Source organism: Mugil cephalus, chromosome 14 (genome assembly GCF_022458985.1).
Source record: "Mugil cephalus isolate CIBA_MC_2020 chromosome 14, CIBA_Mcephalus_1.1, whole genome shotgun sequence".
NCBI lineage: Eukaryota > Metazoa > Chordata > Actinopteri > Mugiliformes > Mugilidae > Mugil > Mugil cephalus.
The window spans coordinates 2,637,914-2,656,513 of record NC_061783.1 but is presented as its reverse complement, the minus strand read 5'-3'; the positions used below and the strand labels follow the sequence as shown (position 1 = coordinate 2,656,513).

General features: G+C 42.2%; 3 protein-coding genes across 3 annotated transcripts; 1 reads left to right on the top strand and 2 right to left on the bottom strand.

Annotated features, from left to right (window-relative positions):
* Positions 1–84: 84 nt before the first annotated feature.
* On the top strand, positions 85–4,106 carry eif3i (eukaryotic translation initiation factor 3, subunit I). The gene is made up of 11 exons (XM_047604840.1): positions 85–215; positions 959–1,051; positions 1,146–1,233; positions 1,363–1,428; positions 1,563–1,712; positions 2,553–2,680; positions 2,809–2,919; positions 3,104–3,193; positions 3,282–3,355; positions 3,431–3,523; positions 3,617–4,106. The coding sequence occupies exons 1-11, from the start codon at positions 213–215 to the stop codon at positions 3,696–3,698; spliced, it is 978 nt and encodes a 325-aa protein (XP_047460796.1). The 5' UTR covers positions 85–212; the 3' UTR covers positions 3,699–4,106.
* Positions 4,107–4,233: 127 nt separating this feature from the next.
* LOC125019848 (probable histone deacetylase 1-B) lies at positions 4,234–10,148 on the bottom strand. The gene is made up of 12 exons (XM_047604839.1): positions 9,997–10,148; positions 9,019–9,131; positions 8,281–8,398; positions 8,042–8,116; positions 7,572–7,710; positions 7,145–7,286; positions 6,963–7,055; positions 6,738–6,846; positions 6,271–6,651; positions 6,001–6,156; positions 5,870–5,915; positions 4,234–5,116 (listed from the first exon to the last, which is right to left on the bottom strand). The coding sequence occupies exons 1-12, from the start codon at positions 10,043–10,045 to the stop codon at positions 5,089–5,091; spliced, it is 1,449 nt and encodes a 482-aa protein (XP_047460795.1). The 5' UTR covers positions 10,046–10,148; the 3' UTR covers positions 4,234–5,088.
* A 5,180-nt stretch (positions 10,149–15,328) lies between these two features.
* On the bottom strand, positions 15,329–18,022 carry marcksl1b (MARCKS-like 1b). Its single transcript, XM_047605464.1, has 2 exons — positions 17,713–18,022; positions 15,329–16,721 (listed from the first exon to the last, which is right to left on the bottom strand). The coding sequence occupies exons 1-2, from the start codon at positions 17,797–17,799 to the stop codon at positions 16,182–16,184; spliced, it is 627 nt and encodes a 208-aa protein (XP_047461420.1). The 5' UTR covers positions 17,800–18,022; the 3' UTR covers positions 15,329–16,181.
* Between the last annotated feature and the right edge of the window lie 578 nt (positions 18,023–18,600).

Here is an 18,600-nt window from a genome sequence, read left to right as displayed (position 1 = left end):
GACCCTCGACTCTCCCCTGAGAGAAAGAAGGGAGAGAGAACTGTGGACATTTCATTGCCATAATCGGACTGACCTGATGGGGGCGGCATCTTGGTTATTGAGGCAGGAAGTAGGCCCTCGTCCTCTTCCGCCGCCTGACTGAAACACGAGTGTTCGGCTTTTCTGTCTTGAGCTAAAATACCGGAACGACGGGCAAAGCATAGCTGACAAACATGGTTTGTAAATGTTTATGTCACTGTTAATAGTTAGAAAATTTATCTCTACGAGTAATGTCCTAGTGTAAATATACACATTTACCTGATGTGTCTCTATGTCCAGTTTAGATACCGCGGCTACCGTTAGCTTAGCTCTCAAATTAGTGCGCCTGCACGCTACCGTTAGCGCCCCAGTGTCGCCCTGACAGAGGGTTGCACTGGACGTACATGCTTTCTTTCTGTCAAGATAAACGAACAAATATAACATTATATAACAATTGGTAGTCTGCTCTGTTTGCTTTTAAAACCCTGCACTGTGTTTGGTTTTACCACGTCACCATCACAGAGCCTCAATATTTTAGAAGAATATACAATAGAAGACGGTACAAAGACGCTATTGGACTCCAGTGACACTGAATAGATTAGGCCTAATGAATAACTTTGAATCGAAGGAAACCCCTTAAAGCCACACGTTTTAAAGAATAGGTAAACATGATGATAAAGAAAGACTGCTCCGTATGAATGTATGAACTAGTTTGGTCTTTCATTACTATTATACTGCCATCCAGCAGGATGACAGCTGATTTACTTCCCGCTACTGTTTCATTTTATTGATTTAGTTAGTTATTTGTTTTTAGCTTATTTCTTTTATTTAGTCTTTCCAAGAACTCCCACGTACCAAGTAAAAACTTCAGTATAAACCAAAATGATATACATATTATATATTGTTTCTGAAAAACGAATAACCCAGCTGTCCTCCACAGAAACCCATCTTGCTCCAGGGCCATGAGAGGTCCATCACTCAAATCAAGTACAACAGAGAAGGAGACTTGCTCTTCTCTGTAGCCAAAGACACTGTGAGTTAAGAGTCATTCATTTGTTAAAAAAAAAAAAAAACTTATTGACCTATGACTTATTTTATATATGTGTGGTTGTTATGTCGTACTGTAGGTTGCCAACGTGTGGTACTCTGTCAACGGTGAGAGGCTCGGTACCTACAATGGACATACAGGAGCTGTGTGGTGTGTTGACTGCGACTGTATCCTACTACAACAAAATACACATTATGTATTTATTGTTATGAATAATGTTTCTTAGTAGTCCTGTGGCATTTGTAGCTGTGCGAGCTGACGATACACGTTGGGTTCTTTAACTGGCCGTCTCTCAGGGGACACTAAAAATGTGTTAACAGGCTCAGCAGACAACAGCTGTCGACTGTGGGACTGTGAGACCGGTAAGTAAAACAACTTCTGATTAAGCGCCGCTGCACTTAACTCAGCTACGGGACTCTCTGCACGCTGGTCCTCCAGCTGGTAGTTCACCTGTTCTACAGCCTAGTGAAGCCTACACCGTGTGTGCGTTTGACAGGTAAACAGCTGTCCCAGCTCAACACCAACTCTGCAGTCAGAACGTGCGGCTTCGACTTCAGCGGCAACATCATCATGTTCTCCACAGACAAGCAGATGGGCTACCAGTGCTATCTGAACTTCTTTGACCTGAGGGACCCACAGCAGATAGGTACACACACCATATACTCTCGTTCAACAGTCACAGTACCTGATTGAGTTTGGTTTAAAATTAGTTCTGTGGTGTTCACTATGGCAGTGGAGTCGAATCAGTCTGCTGAGAATGAGCTCCTCTGTCCTTGTAATGTTTGGTGTAGTGGATGGGATGGATGTCCATGATGGAGAGTAGTTTATCCGGTGTCCTCCTGTCACTGAGACAAACTCCCTACCAATCACGCTGTCCACTACTTCCACCTTATCGTCATCATACATTCTATGAAGCTATAGCTACACATGGCGTGACTTTTTCTGGAAATTCACGTTTATGTCAGAGGTTATTTTATGGGCATGTATAAAGCAGTTAGATCGATATTTTTGGGACACAGATGCAATTTATCTATATTGTCTACGTTTATGTTATTAAATCTTCTGGAGTGACTGTCCCTGGTTTCCTCCTTTGTGATGTTTGGCCAGATGTTGACTGCAGCTGTCTTCAGCTGTTGGTTGTTTGCAAATCTTTCTGTCTTCATTATGTATTCAGGATGTTAAATGATGCTCGATGAGATAGAGGTGATTCATGGCAAAATATTTGACTACTTTACCTTCAAAAACTCCTTTATGTGTCTATAAACTTCAAAGTGCTTCATCATCAATGAACACCATTGATCCAGAGTCACTGAAGTCATGCAGTGAAGACGATCAGATCTTAACTTCAGTAACAGAAAAAGTGTCAGTGTCCAAAACACGTGGACCTAACTATGTGAATACTGTTGGAGAATGTACTTCTCAGCAGGAACATGGCTCCAGTTTGTGGTGGTGGTTGTTTTAAATCTTTCTCTCCCTTTCTCTGCAGAGGACAACCAGCCGTATCTGTCAATACCTTGCAGTGATCACAAAATCACCAGTGCTGTGTGGGGACCTCTGGGAGAGTTTGTCAATGCTGGCCATGAGAACGGAGAGATCAACCAGTTCAGCGCCAAGGTTTGATCGTGGTTATGGACACCTAAACTGAATACACTATGTTGTGAAATTCCTTCTTGCTATAAAAATCTGTGGAAGATGCTGCTTCAGTTTAAAGTTTATTTTTCTCCTGTGTCACTTGTGTGCAGTCTGGAGAGATCATAAAGAAGATCAAGGAGCACACCAAGCAGATCAATGACATCCAGACATCAGTGGATCTCACCATGTTCATCACTGCCTCCAAGGACAACTCTGCCAAGGTAAGACCCCGACTAAACTACACACTGGCATCACAGGAACATCACTTCTGTTCCATTATATAGACTGATACAGATCTTAACAATTACAATGATCACATGTTGGGCTGTGTCTGATTTTCATTCAGACGTAAACACCGACTCACATGGTACCACATCATTGAGTGTCTTCATTCTTTCCTCACAGTTGTTTGACTCCACTTCTCTGGACCACATCAAGACATTTAAGACAGAAAGACCAGTCAACTCTGCTGCCATCTCCCCCATCATGGATCATGTAAGAAATGCTGCGCTTTTTGTCACGTCATCCGTTTTGATTTGGTGCCGTCATCATGTTCTCACTGGCCTTTAACGCTGTGATACAGGTGGTGATGGGAGGTGGACAGGAAGCCATGGAGGTCACCACCACCTCCACCAGGATTGGCAAGTTTGAGGCCAGGTGAGGTGACAGTTAAATGCCCATTAGTCAAGATTAAGAACTATAGTGGTAGCTAACCTCCTCCGTCATATTTAGATTCTTCCATGCTGCATATGAAGAGGAGTTTGGCAGGGTCAAAGGTCATTTCGGCCCAATCAACTGTGTGGCATTCCATCCTGACGGCAAGAGGTACAAGAGCTTCTAAAACACGGTCTTAAAATCCACCTGGGTCTGGTTAAACCAGTGCCGCTAACATTTTCTCCTGTCTGTTGTTGTCTACAGTTACAGCAGTGGAGGAGAAGACGGATATGTAAGGATTCATTACTTTGACCCACAGTACTTTGACTTTGAACTGGAGGCGTAAAGCATCAGCCTACCCAAACCCACAACTTCAACTAACATCAGACTGAGTCCATTCAGGAAGAAGGAATAAACAAGTGTATCTACAGTTAAACACCTGACACCTACTTCATCTGAACCAAAGGTTGGCAAGCAGTGATTGACATTCTGTATCCTCATCACAGATCAAATAAAGAAAAAGGAGTACTGACCACTCACAGCTGCATCTTTGTGACAAGTGTGATATTTACAGAAAATTAATTTTGTAAACATTGAGAACTTTTCAGTTTTTTATATTCTGGATGTGCACGGTGTTTGCAACTGGACTTAAACACACAATCCTGAAGTGTATTTAATTTCACAATTTGAATTATTAATGCATCTTTTGTTTTGAAACCATTCCATCACAAATAACTAAAATTACTTATTAAAACTTTCTATGTGCTCTCGTTAGTCACCACACAAAAGGAAACAAGAAGTGTAATGAGACATGGGGACAAAATGCGTCACCTCCTGAAAACAAAGGCTCAAACAGTTTTAAATCAACTCAGGAGCAAATATTGACTTGATTTTGTTTATTTTTATAACAAAGTTATGATAATGCACATTTCACAAGGATAGAATTCCAAACGACCACATGTAGAGGGCCATGCACCGGCTTCCTCTGTCTTTATGTATTATGGTACAAAATATCTAAAATAAGTCATTCACTCTCCAACACAGGCCTCTGAAGAGGTTGAAACTCATTCATACAACATACCAACAATGCAGGAGGGAAATTAAAAAAAAACAACACAAACCGGATACTTGTAGGAAGACGACGCTGAGGGGACTGACTGTACTCATCATTTAAAATAACTTACTGAGCAGGGACTTTGTGGGCAAAGGCAGAATATGTACACGCTAAAGGCGAGCTCATCCTAAACATGCATTCACTGAATTAACACAGCAAGGCAAACAGTCTGCCTAATGCTGGTATCATAAGTAGATGTTTAAAAACTAAAAAAACATTTTTGCATGTGATGACTTGACTTTTAAATCATCTACGTCTCTGCGGGTATTTTTGCTGGAACCCCACAAACGGGTTTAGATGCCATGGTGGAGGCAGTAACACTCTGGGTGGTTTTCTTCTCATTAGGACAGACCTGGTTCACACAACAGCTCAAAAGGAACAGAGGTGATACTTTTATACTACAGTGGAGTGCTGAATGAGTGGGGTTTACACTGATAACACTTCATGCTGGACAAATTATCATACACTCAACTGTGGGGTCCCATCCAACTGATGCATCACAAGTGAACCAGGTGTGTCCTAAACAACACATCATAAAACAGGAATACAAAAGGGTCCTATCATTCCAGTAGGAAAATCAGTGGGGCTTGAGAACAGTGTAACCATCCTTCTACACCAGACCTCAGGTTGTCTTCACTTCTTCTTTTGGTCTGAAACACAAATAGTGGAGGAGATGACAAACTTTGTACTGAGAAAACAACAGGTAAACTAGGGACATTGATTACTGGATGTGGTGAAGCACTACACCCAATAAATAAATACAGTCCTTTATATTATCCCGTGGCTTTAAATCTCACTGTATTTATCAGACTGTATAAAGGTGGACGGTGGATCAGCTCCTGTAAGTGAAGCCAAAGCAAGTAGAGCTCCCCCTGGTGCCCGGCTGTAGTACAGGTCATAAGCTCCACCTCCTCCATGTTAGTGAATGGAACATAGGTCAAACTAAAAGGTAGGTAGGCCTTAGTCAATATAATGTTGATGAATGTTCAAGTGTCAATGTTGTTTAAGTTTCATTTTAGTTATAGCTATAGAAACAGGATGTGACATAATGGCAACCACCAGCAACCCCCGCCAACTGCTCCATAAAGCGTCCATGGGGCCGTGAGACCTCTACCAAGTATTTTAAAACTTAAGTGCAGTGGATAATCCAGCATTTCTTTGGTAGAGGAGAGTGTAGTATTAATTAAATGCGAGTAATTCTGGATGAGGTGTGGATGGGTCATCAATATCATGGCTCCATCGTCAGACTGATCAGTCTCTGGCTCCAGAGTTGCTAGATGGCACCTCCCATATTTCCGGGAAAATAGTATCAGTTTGAGAAAGTGGAGACACACCGTCCATATTTATACAGTCTAAGGTATTGATCAAACAAATAATACTTTCTAATTAAAAAAGTTTCTTACCCTGATGTATCCATCTTCTCTTCCTCCTTCTCCTCCTCTTTCACTTCTGGAAAGCAAAGAAACCAGTTATTATCATCAGCATTATTGATCATCTTCACATGCTTCATGCTTTGTCTTGTGAAGAGCATCACCTTTCTTTTCCTCTCCTTCCTTCTCCTCCTCCTTCTTCACTCGTTTGGCCTTCTTGTGGTTGGCTGCATTCCTGCGGCCTCCTCCCTGCCCCTCTGCCTCATCCTCAGAGTCAGAAAACTCTTCTTCACAGGCTATCCTCTTGTCATGAGCCCGGACTGAGACAAACACATGACTTATTAATAAAGAGCAGTTACAGTCTACTGTAGTGTGTAAACATTTACATGTTCCATGGTTTTATCTACATAACCATTTCTATAGAAGTCCCTTACTTGAGACGCGTTTGTCTGGGTCTTCCTCATCTTCGTCTCCACTGTCCGGATGAGGAGCATCCTCTGGGATGGCTTGCATCTGGACCCCGGGGGCGTGAGGCAGCATACGGAGGTTTTCAAACAGACGCTGTTTGATCTTTTCCAGGTACTCATTGGTGTTCTGGTTTGTCATGTTGGAGGGGCTGATGTGCAGCTTGAAATCAGGCCCAAAGTACTCAAAGTAATCATTGTAGGGCAACTCGTTAGGGATGGAACAGTCCAAAGCGACGGCGGTTTCATAGGTCCAGCAACGGGCCACATTGCGGATGGTGTAGCCTCCACCACCCAGCATCAGGAGAGGGAGGTTGAAACTTTTGATGTACTCGACACACTTGGCATGACCTACAAGGGTCACAGATTCAAGTTAATGTTTTAACATTGCAAAACAGTTACTAGTATTATCCTTGGAGTGTAAGGAGTATTTATACCTTTGATGGTGAGGTTGAAGCAGCCCAGTCTGTCTCCAGAAAGAGAGTCCGCTCCGCACTGGAGGACCACAGCACTGGGCTGGTACATCTCCATGACTTTAGCCATGATCTGTCACACAAAACAACCATTAAGAAGTCTAGCTAGAGAATAAGCCTATGTTACAGCTGTGCTTTTAGTGTTCCTTGTTCGCTAAAAATGATTGTGAAGATAATAAAAAAACTTACTGGCTTGAAGATGGCTTCGTAGGACTCATCATCAATACCGTCTCTTAGGGGGTAGTTGACTGCATAGTACTTGCCCTTTCCTGCTCCAATGTCCTACAAACATTAGAGAGACATCGTTGAATTAGAGCTCACATACAAAAGGGAAAATGATGAAAGTGATGACAAGTATCACATCAACAAACCCTCAGGTCTCCGGTGCCAGGGAAGTACTCCCCATACTTGTGGAAGGAAACGGTCATGACCCGGTCTGTGGTGTAGAAGGCCTCCTCTACTCCATCACCATGGTGGATGTCAATGTCTATGTATAACACCCTCTGGTGGTACCTAGACAGCAAACAAAAAATTAGTAGATGTATAAAGATCCAAAAGAGCTGCAACAATCATAGTAGATGAAAATAAACTGGGTTGATGTAAAGATGCATTTATCAAGGATTCATCCAACACGGTGAGAATGTGGTGCTGTTTTTGTCATGGGTGGAACTGTGGTATTAGACAAAGCTCTATGACAAGTGTAGCTGTAATTCATCTATAATCCACCCATCAATCATAAACCTGACAGATGTGAGGGTGGCTGGATGGGGAAAAAGAGACAGCAGCGCTAGGCTTTACTTGAGCAGCTCCAGGATGGCCAGGACGATGTCGTTGACGTAGCAGAAACCGGAGGCCTCGGATTTCTTGGCGTGATGGAGTCCACCAGCCCAGTTGATGGCGATGTCTGTCTGCTGCTTGTTCAGCTTCACTGCTCCAGCTACAGAAAAGCACAAACTAAATCTATTTGATGCGCTTTGGTGGCCTCGCCCCACTGAAGTTGCTTGCATTTTAAGTGTCGGATTGCACATTTGATAGGAAAAAATAGACCCTTCAAGTCCATTACTATGTGAATGGTTTTACCGTTTCCGTTTTTATTCAATTATGGGCTTTCTGCTTCACTTTACAGTTCGATGCATTCACTAATTCTTGAACCTGACTCAAGATGTTTACTTCAAACTTTAGAGTGTTTCCATAAAGATGTTCTGGAAACAAGCCCAGTTTACATCCCTCATGTATGAGGACGGCGCAGAAGGATTATGTCAACTTACCCACAGAGCCACCTGTTGAGAGCTGGCAGAACTCAAACAGACCATCAAACACGGGACAGTCCTCTCCGACATTGACTGTGAGGAACAAGACGAGACAGCTTTAGTTTAACTGAACACAAAGAATGCTCGACTGTACATGAGAAGAAAACCAGACACTCACATCTCTGCATTTGTTTGCTTTAGTTTAACTGAACACAAAGAATGCTCGACTGTACATGAGAAGAAAACCAGACACTCACATCTCTGCATTTGTTTGCTGTATTCAGACATGTTGTCCGGTCGGATGGACCTCAGGAACTTAATGTAGTCATCACTGTGGTATTTCGTCATCTCTTCCCCACTGGCTTTGTGTGGTCTCTGAATTCACACAGAAAAGTAGCAACAGTTAATCCTGTAATTGAGTTGTTAGACTCTCAACAAGGTACAACATAAACCAATATCCGAAGCATTTAATAAAAGATTTGTTTGTAATTTTTAAGTTCAAATAACACCCAGCTTTGGCCTCTTTTGAAATATATACATATATATACACTTAAAAAGAAGAATTCTATGTCTGCCTTCAAAATGACATCCCCTTTGGTGGTTCCTTTGCACTTGTCTGAACTGATGGGTTTTGAACATTGGTAAATGGCCTTGCTTTTATATAGCGCTTTTCTACCTACTCAAAGGTATTCAAAAGCACTTTTATAGTCAGAGACACATCCACCCAAGCACACACATTCACACACTAGTGCCACTTGCACTGGGAGCAAGTGTGGGTTCATATGGCACATTCCAGGGATCGAGCTGCTAACCCTTCGGTTTGTGGACAACCCGCTCCACCTACTGAGCCACAGCCGCCCCGGCCCTAGCCTCATTCATTACAGTTATTCCCCTCAGGATAATCCTATCTATCCATCCATCGCCCATGGCAGCTGTGGGGAGGTCCTGTGAACCTTAAAGCCTATCTGAGGTCTGCATAGAGCAGTGGGACTTACATAGATCTCCATTTTCCTGTACAGGCCATAGTTGAGGAGGAGGTTGTGCGTCATGCGAATCCTGTGAGGTTTCATGGGATGCCCCTGGCCGTAATAGTAGTTTCCCACATCACCTTTGGGAGAAACCAAAATCCAGGTGAGTTTAACATATTTTACATATCATTTTAAATATTGCCATGATTCGTGTGGCAAGCTCCAAATGTGCTAATCTGGAAATGTTAAAATACCTTCAAGTGAATACACGTACACGATATATGAACTGATATCAAAGCTGATCAAATTATCTGGACTAGTTCATTCATGTGCATAAATAACATACATTGCAGAAACTTGATTTAATGGCCAGACAGATGTGAGGGTGAAAGAAGAAAGAAACACATCCAACATAAACGCACAAAGAACGACAGGGAATCGTCATAATGAATCCAGACGTTTCCGGAGCCAAATCATTCCGATATTAAATCCTTCATATTGCCACAAATGTAATATTTTCTGAAAAATATCTAATGGAAACAGCAATTTGTATTGGCTTGAAACTATTTCACTAAATAACGCAGATCAAACTGAGAACCGGTGCATCAGTCTCCACTTGTCGGAAGTTGATGCAAGTTAGAGGAACACCGATGTGATTAGCCCCGGGTAGCTTCGTGTCCCGTTCCGTGACCACACTAGCTCGCACGCACAAATCACGCCGCAGTGAAATGTCAAATAATGTAAATAAATTTAGGAAACTCTTCTAATTATACAATAACCCGAAACCCGGACGTAGACCGGATAATACGGTGCGTGCAGTCCGAAGCTAACATGCTAGTTAGCCAATTGAAGCTGCTAACGTTAGCTTGCTATACCGGCTAGCTCACTTGGTGGGTACAGTACACTTTTTAAAAGAGAAATACATATAAAAATCTTCAGTGTTTAAACGCCTCCAATATCATTTCAATGTGTGTAGAAACGAAAGTGCACGGGGTTGATATTTACCGTCATAGTAATAGCAAACTTTTTTCTTTGTTCCTTGAGACAGCGCCATTTTACACCAATTACCCACTGGTTCCTGGTTCCTGCTCACCGGCTTCTCTGAGCTCCCGTCAGCCAATCAGAGAGGCTCATCATCCCCCGGGAGGCGCCGCTCTTACAAATCGAGGGCCTAGAGATGGGATTTATCACTCTCTAAAGGGAGCCGGATCTTCAGGAGCCGTTTCTTTCAAAGAGCCATTCAAAAGACTGGCTCCTTACAATTGCTTATTTTTTAGAAGTCAATCGTTTGTAACTCGTTTTTATCAAGAAAACCACAAATCAGTGGTAGCAAACATTCAAGATTCAAGAGTCATTTATTATCATTATGTGTGTACATAACCAGTATTTGGATGGTAGCTCCTGACTAAAGTAGTGCAAATATACATATATATATATATATTTTTAAAAAAAAAAAAAAACAGCAGAATAAGCACTTCAAAAATAAAATAAATTAGAGCTGTACATATGTCACAATTATCATGTGATGAGGGAGATGGCGCCATGATGAATGCCTGAGTTCAGTCCTCACGATCTGTGCCATTATATCCATATACACAGGTGCTGGCCTTCGGCAGATGGGTCCCTCCATATGAGCTGGGTTCTGCTCAAGGTTTCTTCCTGTTAAAAGGGAGTTTTTCCTTGCCACCGTCGCCCTCAGGCTTGCTCTGGAGGTTGCAGGCTGGTTTTTGTGAAGCGTCTTGAGGCGATTTGTATTGTTGTTGGCGCTATATAAATAAAACTGAATTGAATTGAACTGTTCTAAAAGCTTATCAAAGTCTGAAACTTATGAACTGATAAGTGTTTGTAGCTGTTTTGGTTACCGAATGCCAGGGCTATTTCTGGGGGCAGCCCCGTTTTGGAAGACAGGTCTGCCAGCTAAAGCTGCTCCCAAAGATGTCCCCAATTTTAGTGTTTTATGAATATGAAAAAAAAGCGTTCCACGCAGACTAAAACTATTACAGTAGCCAGTTACGCTACTGACATTGCAGACATGCAGCAGTTTAAATATGAATAAATGTGTCAGACATGAATGACACCATAACTGTCCCTGTTTCTTCGTTTCATCTTCATAATATCTAACTCTTTCTTTTTATCTCAGATCTCCTGAGACTGTATCTTAGTGTCCGCAGGGACACAGTGATATCACTATTTTTCCTCGCCTAAAAAACTTACAGGCTACAGATAACTCACACAGAACTTCACTGTAAAAAATCCACACAAGAACATTTTAATAGTTCAGAAATATATAATAATAATACAATATGTATGAATATAAAATAATACAAATGAAACTGGAATAAAAATTAGGATAGGACAAAAATGTGAATGCAAAATTATAGAAGAATCAGAACGATGTAAAGAATAACAAAGTGTAAATGATAAGTATGAACAAAATTTAACACATCCCTGAAATGATAAAGCAGTTGCATCCATTCTACTAGGTTCCACTGCCTCTCCTTCTTATCCTTTGGCAAACGTCACCCTCATCAGTGCTGGTGTCAGTTCTTTTCTGACATCTGACACAATTTCTGTCAGGTGTGGAGTTTTCATATGGCTGTGTAAGTTGTTTGTTGACACGGACTCGAAAGAAATGTTTTTCTGACAAATATATACTAACTTATGTGTCGTCACCAGAAAAGTGCATCTAAATGCTGCTCCGTTTCCTTTGACCCTGACTAGTTTTGAAAACTGGCTCTGCTGCTACTATCTCCTGTCAGTTGGACTTGCGTGGCGCTCATCCTCCCTGTCCCCATTAGTTAGCTCATAGCTGCACATATATAACTGCATTCATGTGAAGAGAGCATGCTGTGGACAACTCAAACTCGGAGATGTGATTAGTCGGTCACGTGAAGGCAACATGTACAATACAGATTCATGAGGCAAACTCATGACACCTGAAGATTATATTAAGTACGCAGTTTGCATATGAGAATGGCTCATAACTCCAAACCGACTCTCATCGTCCACTTAAAGGAGCCGTTCAAAAGTCTGACTCGTGCGCGCACATCACATCACTAAAACCAGACAAGTGTGTCCAGACTACTGAGGAGCACAGCGTTTTCCATTCAGTCTGGCATAAATGAGAAAATATCTTTTAGAGTTGACAATTGGACAATGTGCTGATGGAATACACTTTCTTTTATTCTTCCCAAGACAATGATATGGTGAAGACAGTGATTTATAAATGGACACACATAACATACACAACATACGTAATAGTCACTTCCACAGATTTTATACATTTTGTTAGTCACTTAAAATCACTCACCTTGCAGTTTAATGCTCCTTGGCATGCCTTAAGCAGATCCTTTGTTGTAAACCTTCACACCAGCTTCAAAAGGTTGACACTGTGAATAAATTATGACCCTTCTCCTTTTATTGTTTTGCGATTTTGTTTAAGTGGATCTAAGCTCTGGGTTTTGTCTGTGCAAACACTTAGTGCCTCTTTGTTCTCACATGGAAAGTTTTTTTTTAGTTAGTAGTTTTATTATTTTAAATGGCCTGTACTCATTTTAAAGCCCATAGTTGAAAGCCAACTTTTAGTCCTTGGTAGAATAAACCTACATTTGTGAGCAGAGTATCTATCATAGAAACATCCTACAGTATAAACATCTGCTTACAAATGTAAGTCCATACAAATCCTGTAAATAATGGAGACAGAAACATACATGTGATGCCTCCATTAAAATATACTATAGCTGCAAACACATCAGTATGTTTAAAATAGAGCATATATTTTGCGGTGTATTACAGAGAACCATCAAAGCCAAAGCCTCTTTCCTGGAGCAGATTAGAAAACGAGACAATATATCAGCATGGTGTCTTTCCAGATACTGGCCACCAGATGACAGTATAAGCTAATTTATGTACGCCTAACTTTTAAGTCTCCTCAGCCCTTGTCAGTGCTGAATGAAAAATGCAGCACCTCTGAAGTCATCAGTCAGAATCTCATACACACCATGCGCTACAAGCGAAACACTAATGTACAGATAAACAAAACAATGGAAAGGTGAAGTCATGCATTGCGGTGCAGCCATTAATAATCCACAGCTCATTTTGTCTTGTGCGAGTCTACAGTGTAAGGGGGTGTGGACACTTTCAGCGGTTCAGGTTTTCTCTTGTGATCGTGATTTGAAGGCCTTTGATTAAAAGGACGCTAATGAACAATGATCTACAGTTTGAGGTTAGCGAATGGATCTTCTACCAGAGGAAAAGGGATGCATCAACGGGGGGCTTTGTTTAAATAATTCATGATTGTTTGAAGGCTGGATCCAAATGTAGCTCAGATCTCAACGCATCATATCACCCTGTGAACTAGGTCAGTTCAGCCTGAGCTGGGCTGCTCTGTTCAGTTTGCCGTATTCAAGAGGCGGCTCGCCTCTCCAAGTGAAGGGGAAGTCAGAGGTAATGGTGCTGATCGAAGGAGCCACGGGACTAATAAAGGGCCAGAGGTCAGTGGAAGTAACGTTCAAGTGTTCAGTTATAACTAAACCAATCAGCTACACGTGTGCAGGCCTTCCATAGCAAATACCAGATACGTGAGCCGTGTGACACGTCAAGTGAGCGCCATGTGTTATAATGTGATCCCTAGCAACTCAAATACTGGGCTCCAGCTTTTACAGTCATGAAGAACTGAGTGCGCTGGAATGATTGTCTCTTTTTGTGTTTCTTCTTCTGCAGTTGTTTTCCGTAACTGGAAAAAAAAATAAATAAATTGATCCTTTATTTTGTCTCATGAAGTCTTGAGCTACAAATTGGAAGAAACCAAACACTACTTGATTGTACCTGATTTGTGTTGCATTTAAAAATAATAAATGTTCTGTTTTTTTTTGTGGACATAATATCACAGCATTACAGAGATACACGATCTGTTAAAAAAATTATACTAGCTACACTAGACAGCTTTTTACACCGATGAGGCATAACATTATGACCACCTATTGTGTAGGTCTCCATTGTTCCTCCAAAACAGTGTGAACATTGTGAGTCTTCAGAGAATGGACATGGGTCTTCTGAGGGTGTCCTGTGGTGTCTGGTAACACAGTGTTGTTAATGGGGGCCTTTGAGGGGAGGGGTCTCTGTGGATCATCCCACAGATACTTGATCAATTTGGGATCTAGTGAATTTGGAGGCCAGGTCAACATCTTGTGCCCTTCTTCATGTTTTTTTGAGCTGTTCGTAAAGTGTTTTCGTGTGTGTCTGTGTCAGGCTGCATCCTGCTGTGCATTGCTATGGGGTGGAGGTGTCTAGTCTGGTCTAGGTGGGTGCTACTTGTAACATTCACATGAATGAATTAAGTTTCCCAGCAGAATCGTCACAAGATGATCAATGTTATATACTTGACCACTGTCAGTGGTTTTAATGTTACGCCTGATCGGCAATTATATAAGGCATCTGACATACAAGTGACAGAGTTTTAAACCTTGCCTAGAGTGAGCACCACCCCAATAACAGTTAATAATTAAATGAATGACAAATGGTGACAAAGTCTGGCCTTTGCACATTTACCTGGTCGAAACAAGGCAGTACCACAATGGGCCAGAGGTTTCCACAGCCAGAAGGTTCAGGGTTCGACCCTTGAGGTGCCCAGGTTTCTGTTATGTCTTAGTTGGCATAGGTGTCAGCTCACGGGCCAACTGGACTTTGCCTGACATTGATACAGCGTTAATGTTTTGCTCCCACTTTTATCTAGATAATAAGTTATGTGATTATGGATGACAATGACTGTGTTGGAACAGGGACACTGTAATCCTCAGGTTTCTTATTGGGTGTTGTCACCAGGTGGGCTAACAACATTTGCTGCCGCATCTCTTTTTAAAATGTCTCAATACCAAAGCAATTCAAGTTGTAAAACCGACTGAGCTAGATGTTATGTGGTTGAGACAAACACATATGATTCGTTTGAATCACTGTATATTTGTACCGCACTGTCTCGCATTCTGTCTGTTTGCAGACTTCCACAGCCTGTTGCTTTTTCACCAGTGGTGTGAATCCACCATTTTGAGAAGATGACTTACGACTTTATTGCATTCAACTAACTCATAAAAGAGGGATTGTACTTTCAACTTGGAATAGTTAGCTAGTAGCACTTAATTAATAATTCATTGGGTCTTAAGGCCAAACATGATGTAATATTCTATTCTTTCATTTGTCTAATGCACATAAAGAAATGTTAAACCAGAGTTAATGATTCAGCCTCTAAGTGTGTCTGGCTCTTCCATGAGACTAAAAAAACTAATGTTTATTACAGCACGTTTTAACATGCAATGGAAAAAAGTGTGAAGACACATAAACAGGCAGGTAACCAACATTTATTTACCATTATCAACTTTACAATAAAACCAGTAACATCTGTCAACATTAGCAAAATAAAGAACAGAAATAAATTCAATGTATTTACAGAGACAGAGCAGATTCGGGCTCACACACGACAGATAAACAACTCTGCTTCATATCAAACCGCGACAGTGAACATAGCAAGCTTAAGTGTTTTTTTTTTTCATAGTAAGGTAAAAATCAAAATTGTCTATTTTTTTTTTCTTTAAACAAACAAGACATAGCTTCTCTGAATCTTTAAGATGGTTCTCTATAATACACCACAAAATACTTCAAATTTGGGTTAAAATATATGAATGTAAAAAGTTGGCGAGTCTCTTAATTTTCGGATTTTTTTTTTTTTTCTTTTTTCATTATTTAACAGTCATTTCAGGTGGTGGTGGTGTCCTAGTATTGTATTTAGCGTCATTCCTTCAGCGAGGAGGCATCCTGATCTGTGGATATTCAGGGAAAAGATGCTTCGACACCGTCCTTCATCCGTCTATATATACTGCTGGCGTCCTAGCCTTTAAAATCCATTTTCCACACAGAGACCAACCCACAGCCTAAAATCAGTCCAGGTCCAGATGTCGAACAGTAACCAGGGAAGTGATCTAGTGAATCTAGCCTGTCGTCTTGTTATCATGACGAAAAGTGGCACGTCGAAGGAGTCTCTCACATACATGTGTATATATTTACATATACATATATCCATATACATATGTATACATATACACATATATATATAAATATATATATATATATACTCTTTAAATTTTCTCTCTCTCTCTTGAAAAACAGTTCACCCAGTTCATTGTGAGCTAAGGGTACAATCACTCTTTCTTTTCAGAGGGAGCGGGGGTCGAGCTGCTCTCCTCTGTTGGTTTCGTGGCCTCGGGGGCCGGGGCAGCTGCCTCCTTGGCCTCCTCCTTGGGGGCCTCCTCTTTAGCCGGGGCCTCCTCTGCCTTTGGAGCCTCGGCCACAGCCGCAGCCGCAGCCTCCTCCTTCACCTCCTCCTTTTTCTCCTCTGCGGGAGCAGCAGCGCCGTTCTCAGCAGGCTTCTCCTCAGAGGGGGCGTCAGCGGCCGCCTCCTCCTTCACTGCCTCGTTCTTCTTGCTCTTCTTCAGATTCAGCTTGAAGTTGAAGGACTTCTTCAGGGAGAACTTCTTCTTCTTCTTCTTGGGGGTCTCCTTGGCCGCAGCCTCGCCCTCGGTTTTGGCAGCCTCTCCATCTGCAGTGGGCGCCGGCTCGATGGCGTCCCCTTCTGCGACGGCTTCGGGCTCCTTGGCTGCCTCAGCGGAGCCGTTGGTAGCAGCAGCATCGCCATCTGGCTTTGTGGAGACATCACCGTTGGTTTTCACGTGGCCATTCTCCTAGAAAAAGGGTCAAAAGAAACATAATAAGTCATAAGAATGAAAAAGATTCATCTTTATATTATAAAAACATGCATGAAATACAGGACGGACGGATTTGTGTCGAGCGCCTCTTATTTGTGCTGAGAGCATCGTTGAGCTCATCAATTAACCACCGTGTCGCCTGGCTCAGAGGCGACGCCTTGCAGTACACTAATCAACCGATAGGCGGCGGCAGCACCACACAGAGCAGCCCGGGTACCAGACAGACATGGGCTCAACAAAGAGCAGGCTGGAGCTCATCGATGGAAGAACGGAGACACTCCACTTCATATTTTTTTCTTCTTGAGAAAAAAAACACTAATATTTAAACCTGAATGAATGAAAAAGATTCTGAAAACAAATCTACAAATCATTTCTTTGGATATCTGGTCAGTGACTGGGTAATTTACATTGATAAAAATCTCCTAAGGTGCAGAGTGTCATGTTGATTGACTAAAGTGTGACTCGTGTCACTTAGATAACATTTTGGAAAGTCCCAGTTTACGATATTTGAGTCCAGACAGCATCCAGGCTCGTTGTCAAGAAGGGAGGAGTAGTACGATGCCTACGTGCGCCCCGGCTGCCCCCTCCCCTCCCCCTCCTCAGCCTGGCACCATCCAGCACGGTGAGCGGGCTTTGGGTTACAGCTCCGTCACAAATGAACACTTACTCACTTAAACTACACTTAAATGACAGCAGTCCGAGGCTTGAGTTGTTTCTTTCTGCCCTGTGAGCAACCCCTCAGCGGAGACAGAGGTGCTGAAAGCCCCACCTGTCTTACCCAAAGTGCTCCCCCCAACACACACACACACACACACACACACACGCGCACGCGTTCAAGTTTAACCAATTCAACGTCTACTAAATTGTCCAAACGCAGGCTTTCGTGTGAGAAATTCAACTTTTCGCCGTTTTACTACTCTGCGGCATTGGCTACAGTGAGCAGGGTGAGCCGGCTGAGTGGAAGTACCTGTCCGTTGGTTTTGACAGCTGCAGCATCAGCGGCGGCAGCGTTCGCCTCCGTGGCCACCTCTCCTTTGGATGACTGGGATCCCATTGTCTTCGGTGAGTTGTGTGGTCTTGTAAAGCAAAGTAAAAAGAAAAACTAAAAAAGTGAGATTTCAAGTTAATCCAACCCCAGGGCGAGTTAAGTATCCGGCGGTGAAATGATGAAAAGTGTCGTGTTTCTTTTTTTTTTTTTTTCTTGTCTTCAGACGGCAGCTACTTCCCTCGGTCCTGTAGTATGACTTGTCACCCCGGTAGAGAGAGACCCTCTAAACTCATCGCCGTCTGAGCTCCAGCCTTCAACGTACAGCAGGTTCAAAGCACCGCCCTTGGGCGGGGCCAGCGCAGGTTCGACCAATCACCGTCTGGTTTAGGGGCACGTCTACCCAATCACCTCTGACTCCCTAATTGTCTCCGCCCTTATACAGGACCCCAGCAATGAAAGCAGTCCAATTTAACTGAATTCAATGTTTTATATGACACTAAAAAAAACCACAACGCTGACATGGCATAAAGATGAAACATTTTCCAATTGAAATCCATTTCTATCTTTGTATTGTAGTGAGTCTGTCACTGCTTGTGTGATCACTTATCTCTATTGACATCATGGTGGGGTAGATAGATAACAATAACAACATAAGTAATAGCAGTAAAAGCTGTGCTAAGTTGGAGACTAGTAATATATAGAAGAATATATTAACATGCTTGTCTGTGCAAAAACAGCAACAACAAAATAAAGAAAAGAAAGTAAATATGGTTGTGCAAAAGCCAGGGTGGGAAATAAGAGAGAAGGTAATGTGAAACATGTCAGTGCAAAAAAAGGTGTCTGAGTAGGTTCCGAACTATGTAAGAT

What these genes read in the sequence shown, in the direction of transcription:
- eif3i (XM_047604840.1), top strand. An exon ending in GTGGTGTGTTGACTGCGACT is followed by an intron (nt 1,234 to 1,362) that starts GTATCCTACTAC and finishes GCCGTCTCTCAG; the next exon opens with GGGACACTAAAAATGTGTTA. An exon ending in ATTGGCAAGTTTGAGGCCAG is followed by an intron (nt 3,356 to 3,430) that starts GTGAGGTGACAG and finishes CGTCATATTTAG; the next exon opens with ATTCTTCCATGCTGCATATG.
- marcksl1b (XM_047605464.1), bottom strand. Translation starts at nt 17,799, where the DNA reads ATGGGATCCCAGTCATCCAAAGGAGAGGTGGCCACGGAGGCGAACGCT. An exon ending in CTGTCAAAACCAACGGACAG is followed by an intron (nt 16,722 to 17,712) that starts GTACTTCCACTC and finishes CCCTTTTTCTAG; the next exon opens with GAGAATGGCCACGTGAAAAC.
- LOC125019848 (XM_047604839.1), bottom strand. Translation starts at nt 10,045, where the DNA reads ATGGCGCTGTCTCAAGGAACAAAGAAAAAAGTTTGCTATTACTATGAC. An exon ending in GCCATCCTGGAGCTGCTCAA is followed by an intron (nt 7,287 to 7,571) that starts GTAAAGCCTAGC and finishes TTTGCTGTCTAG; the next exon opens with GTACCACCAGAGGGTGTTAT. An exon ending in CTTCAACCTCACCATCAAAG is followed by an intron (nt 6,652 to 6,737) that starts GTATAAATACTC and finishes TGACCCTTGTAG; the next exon opens with GTCATGCCAAGTGTGTCGAG.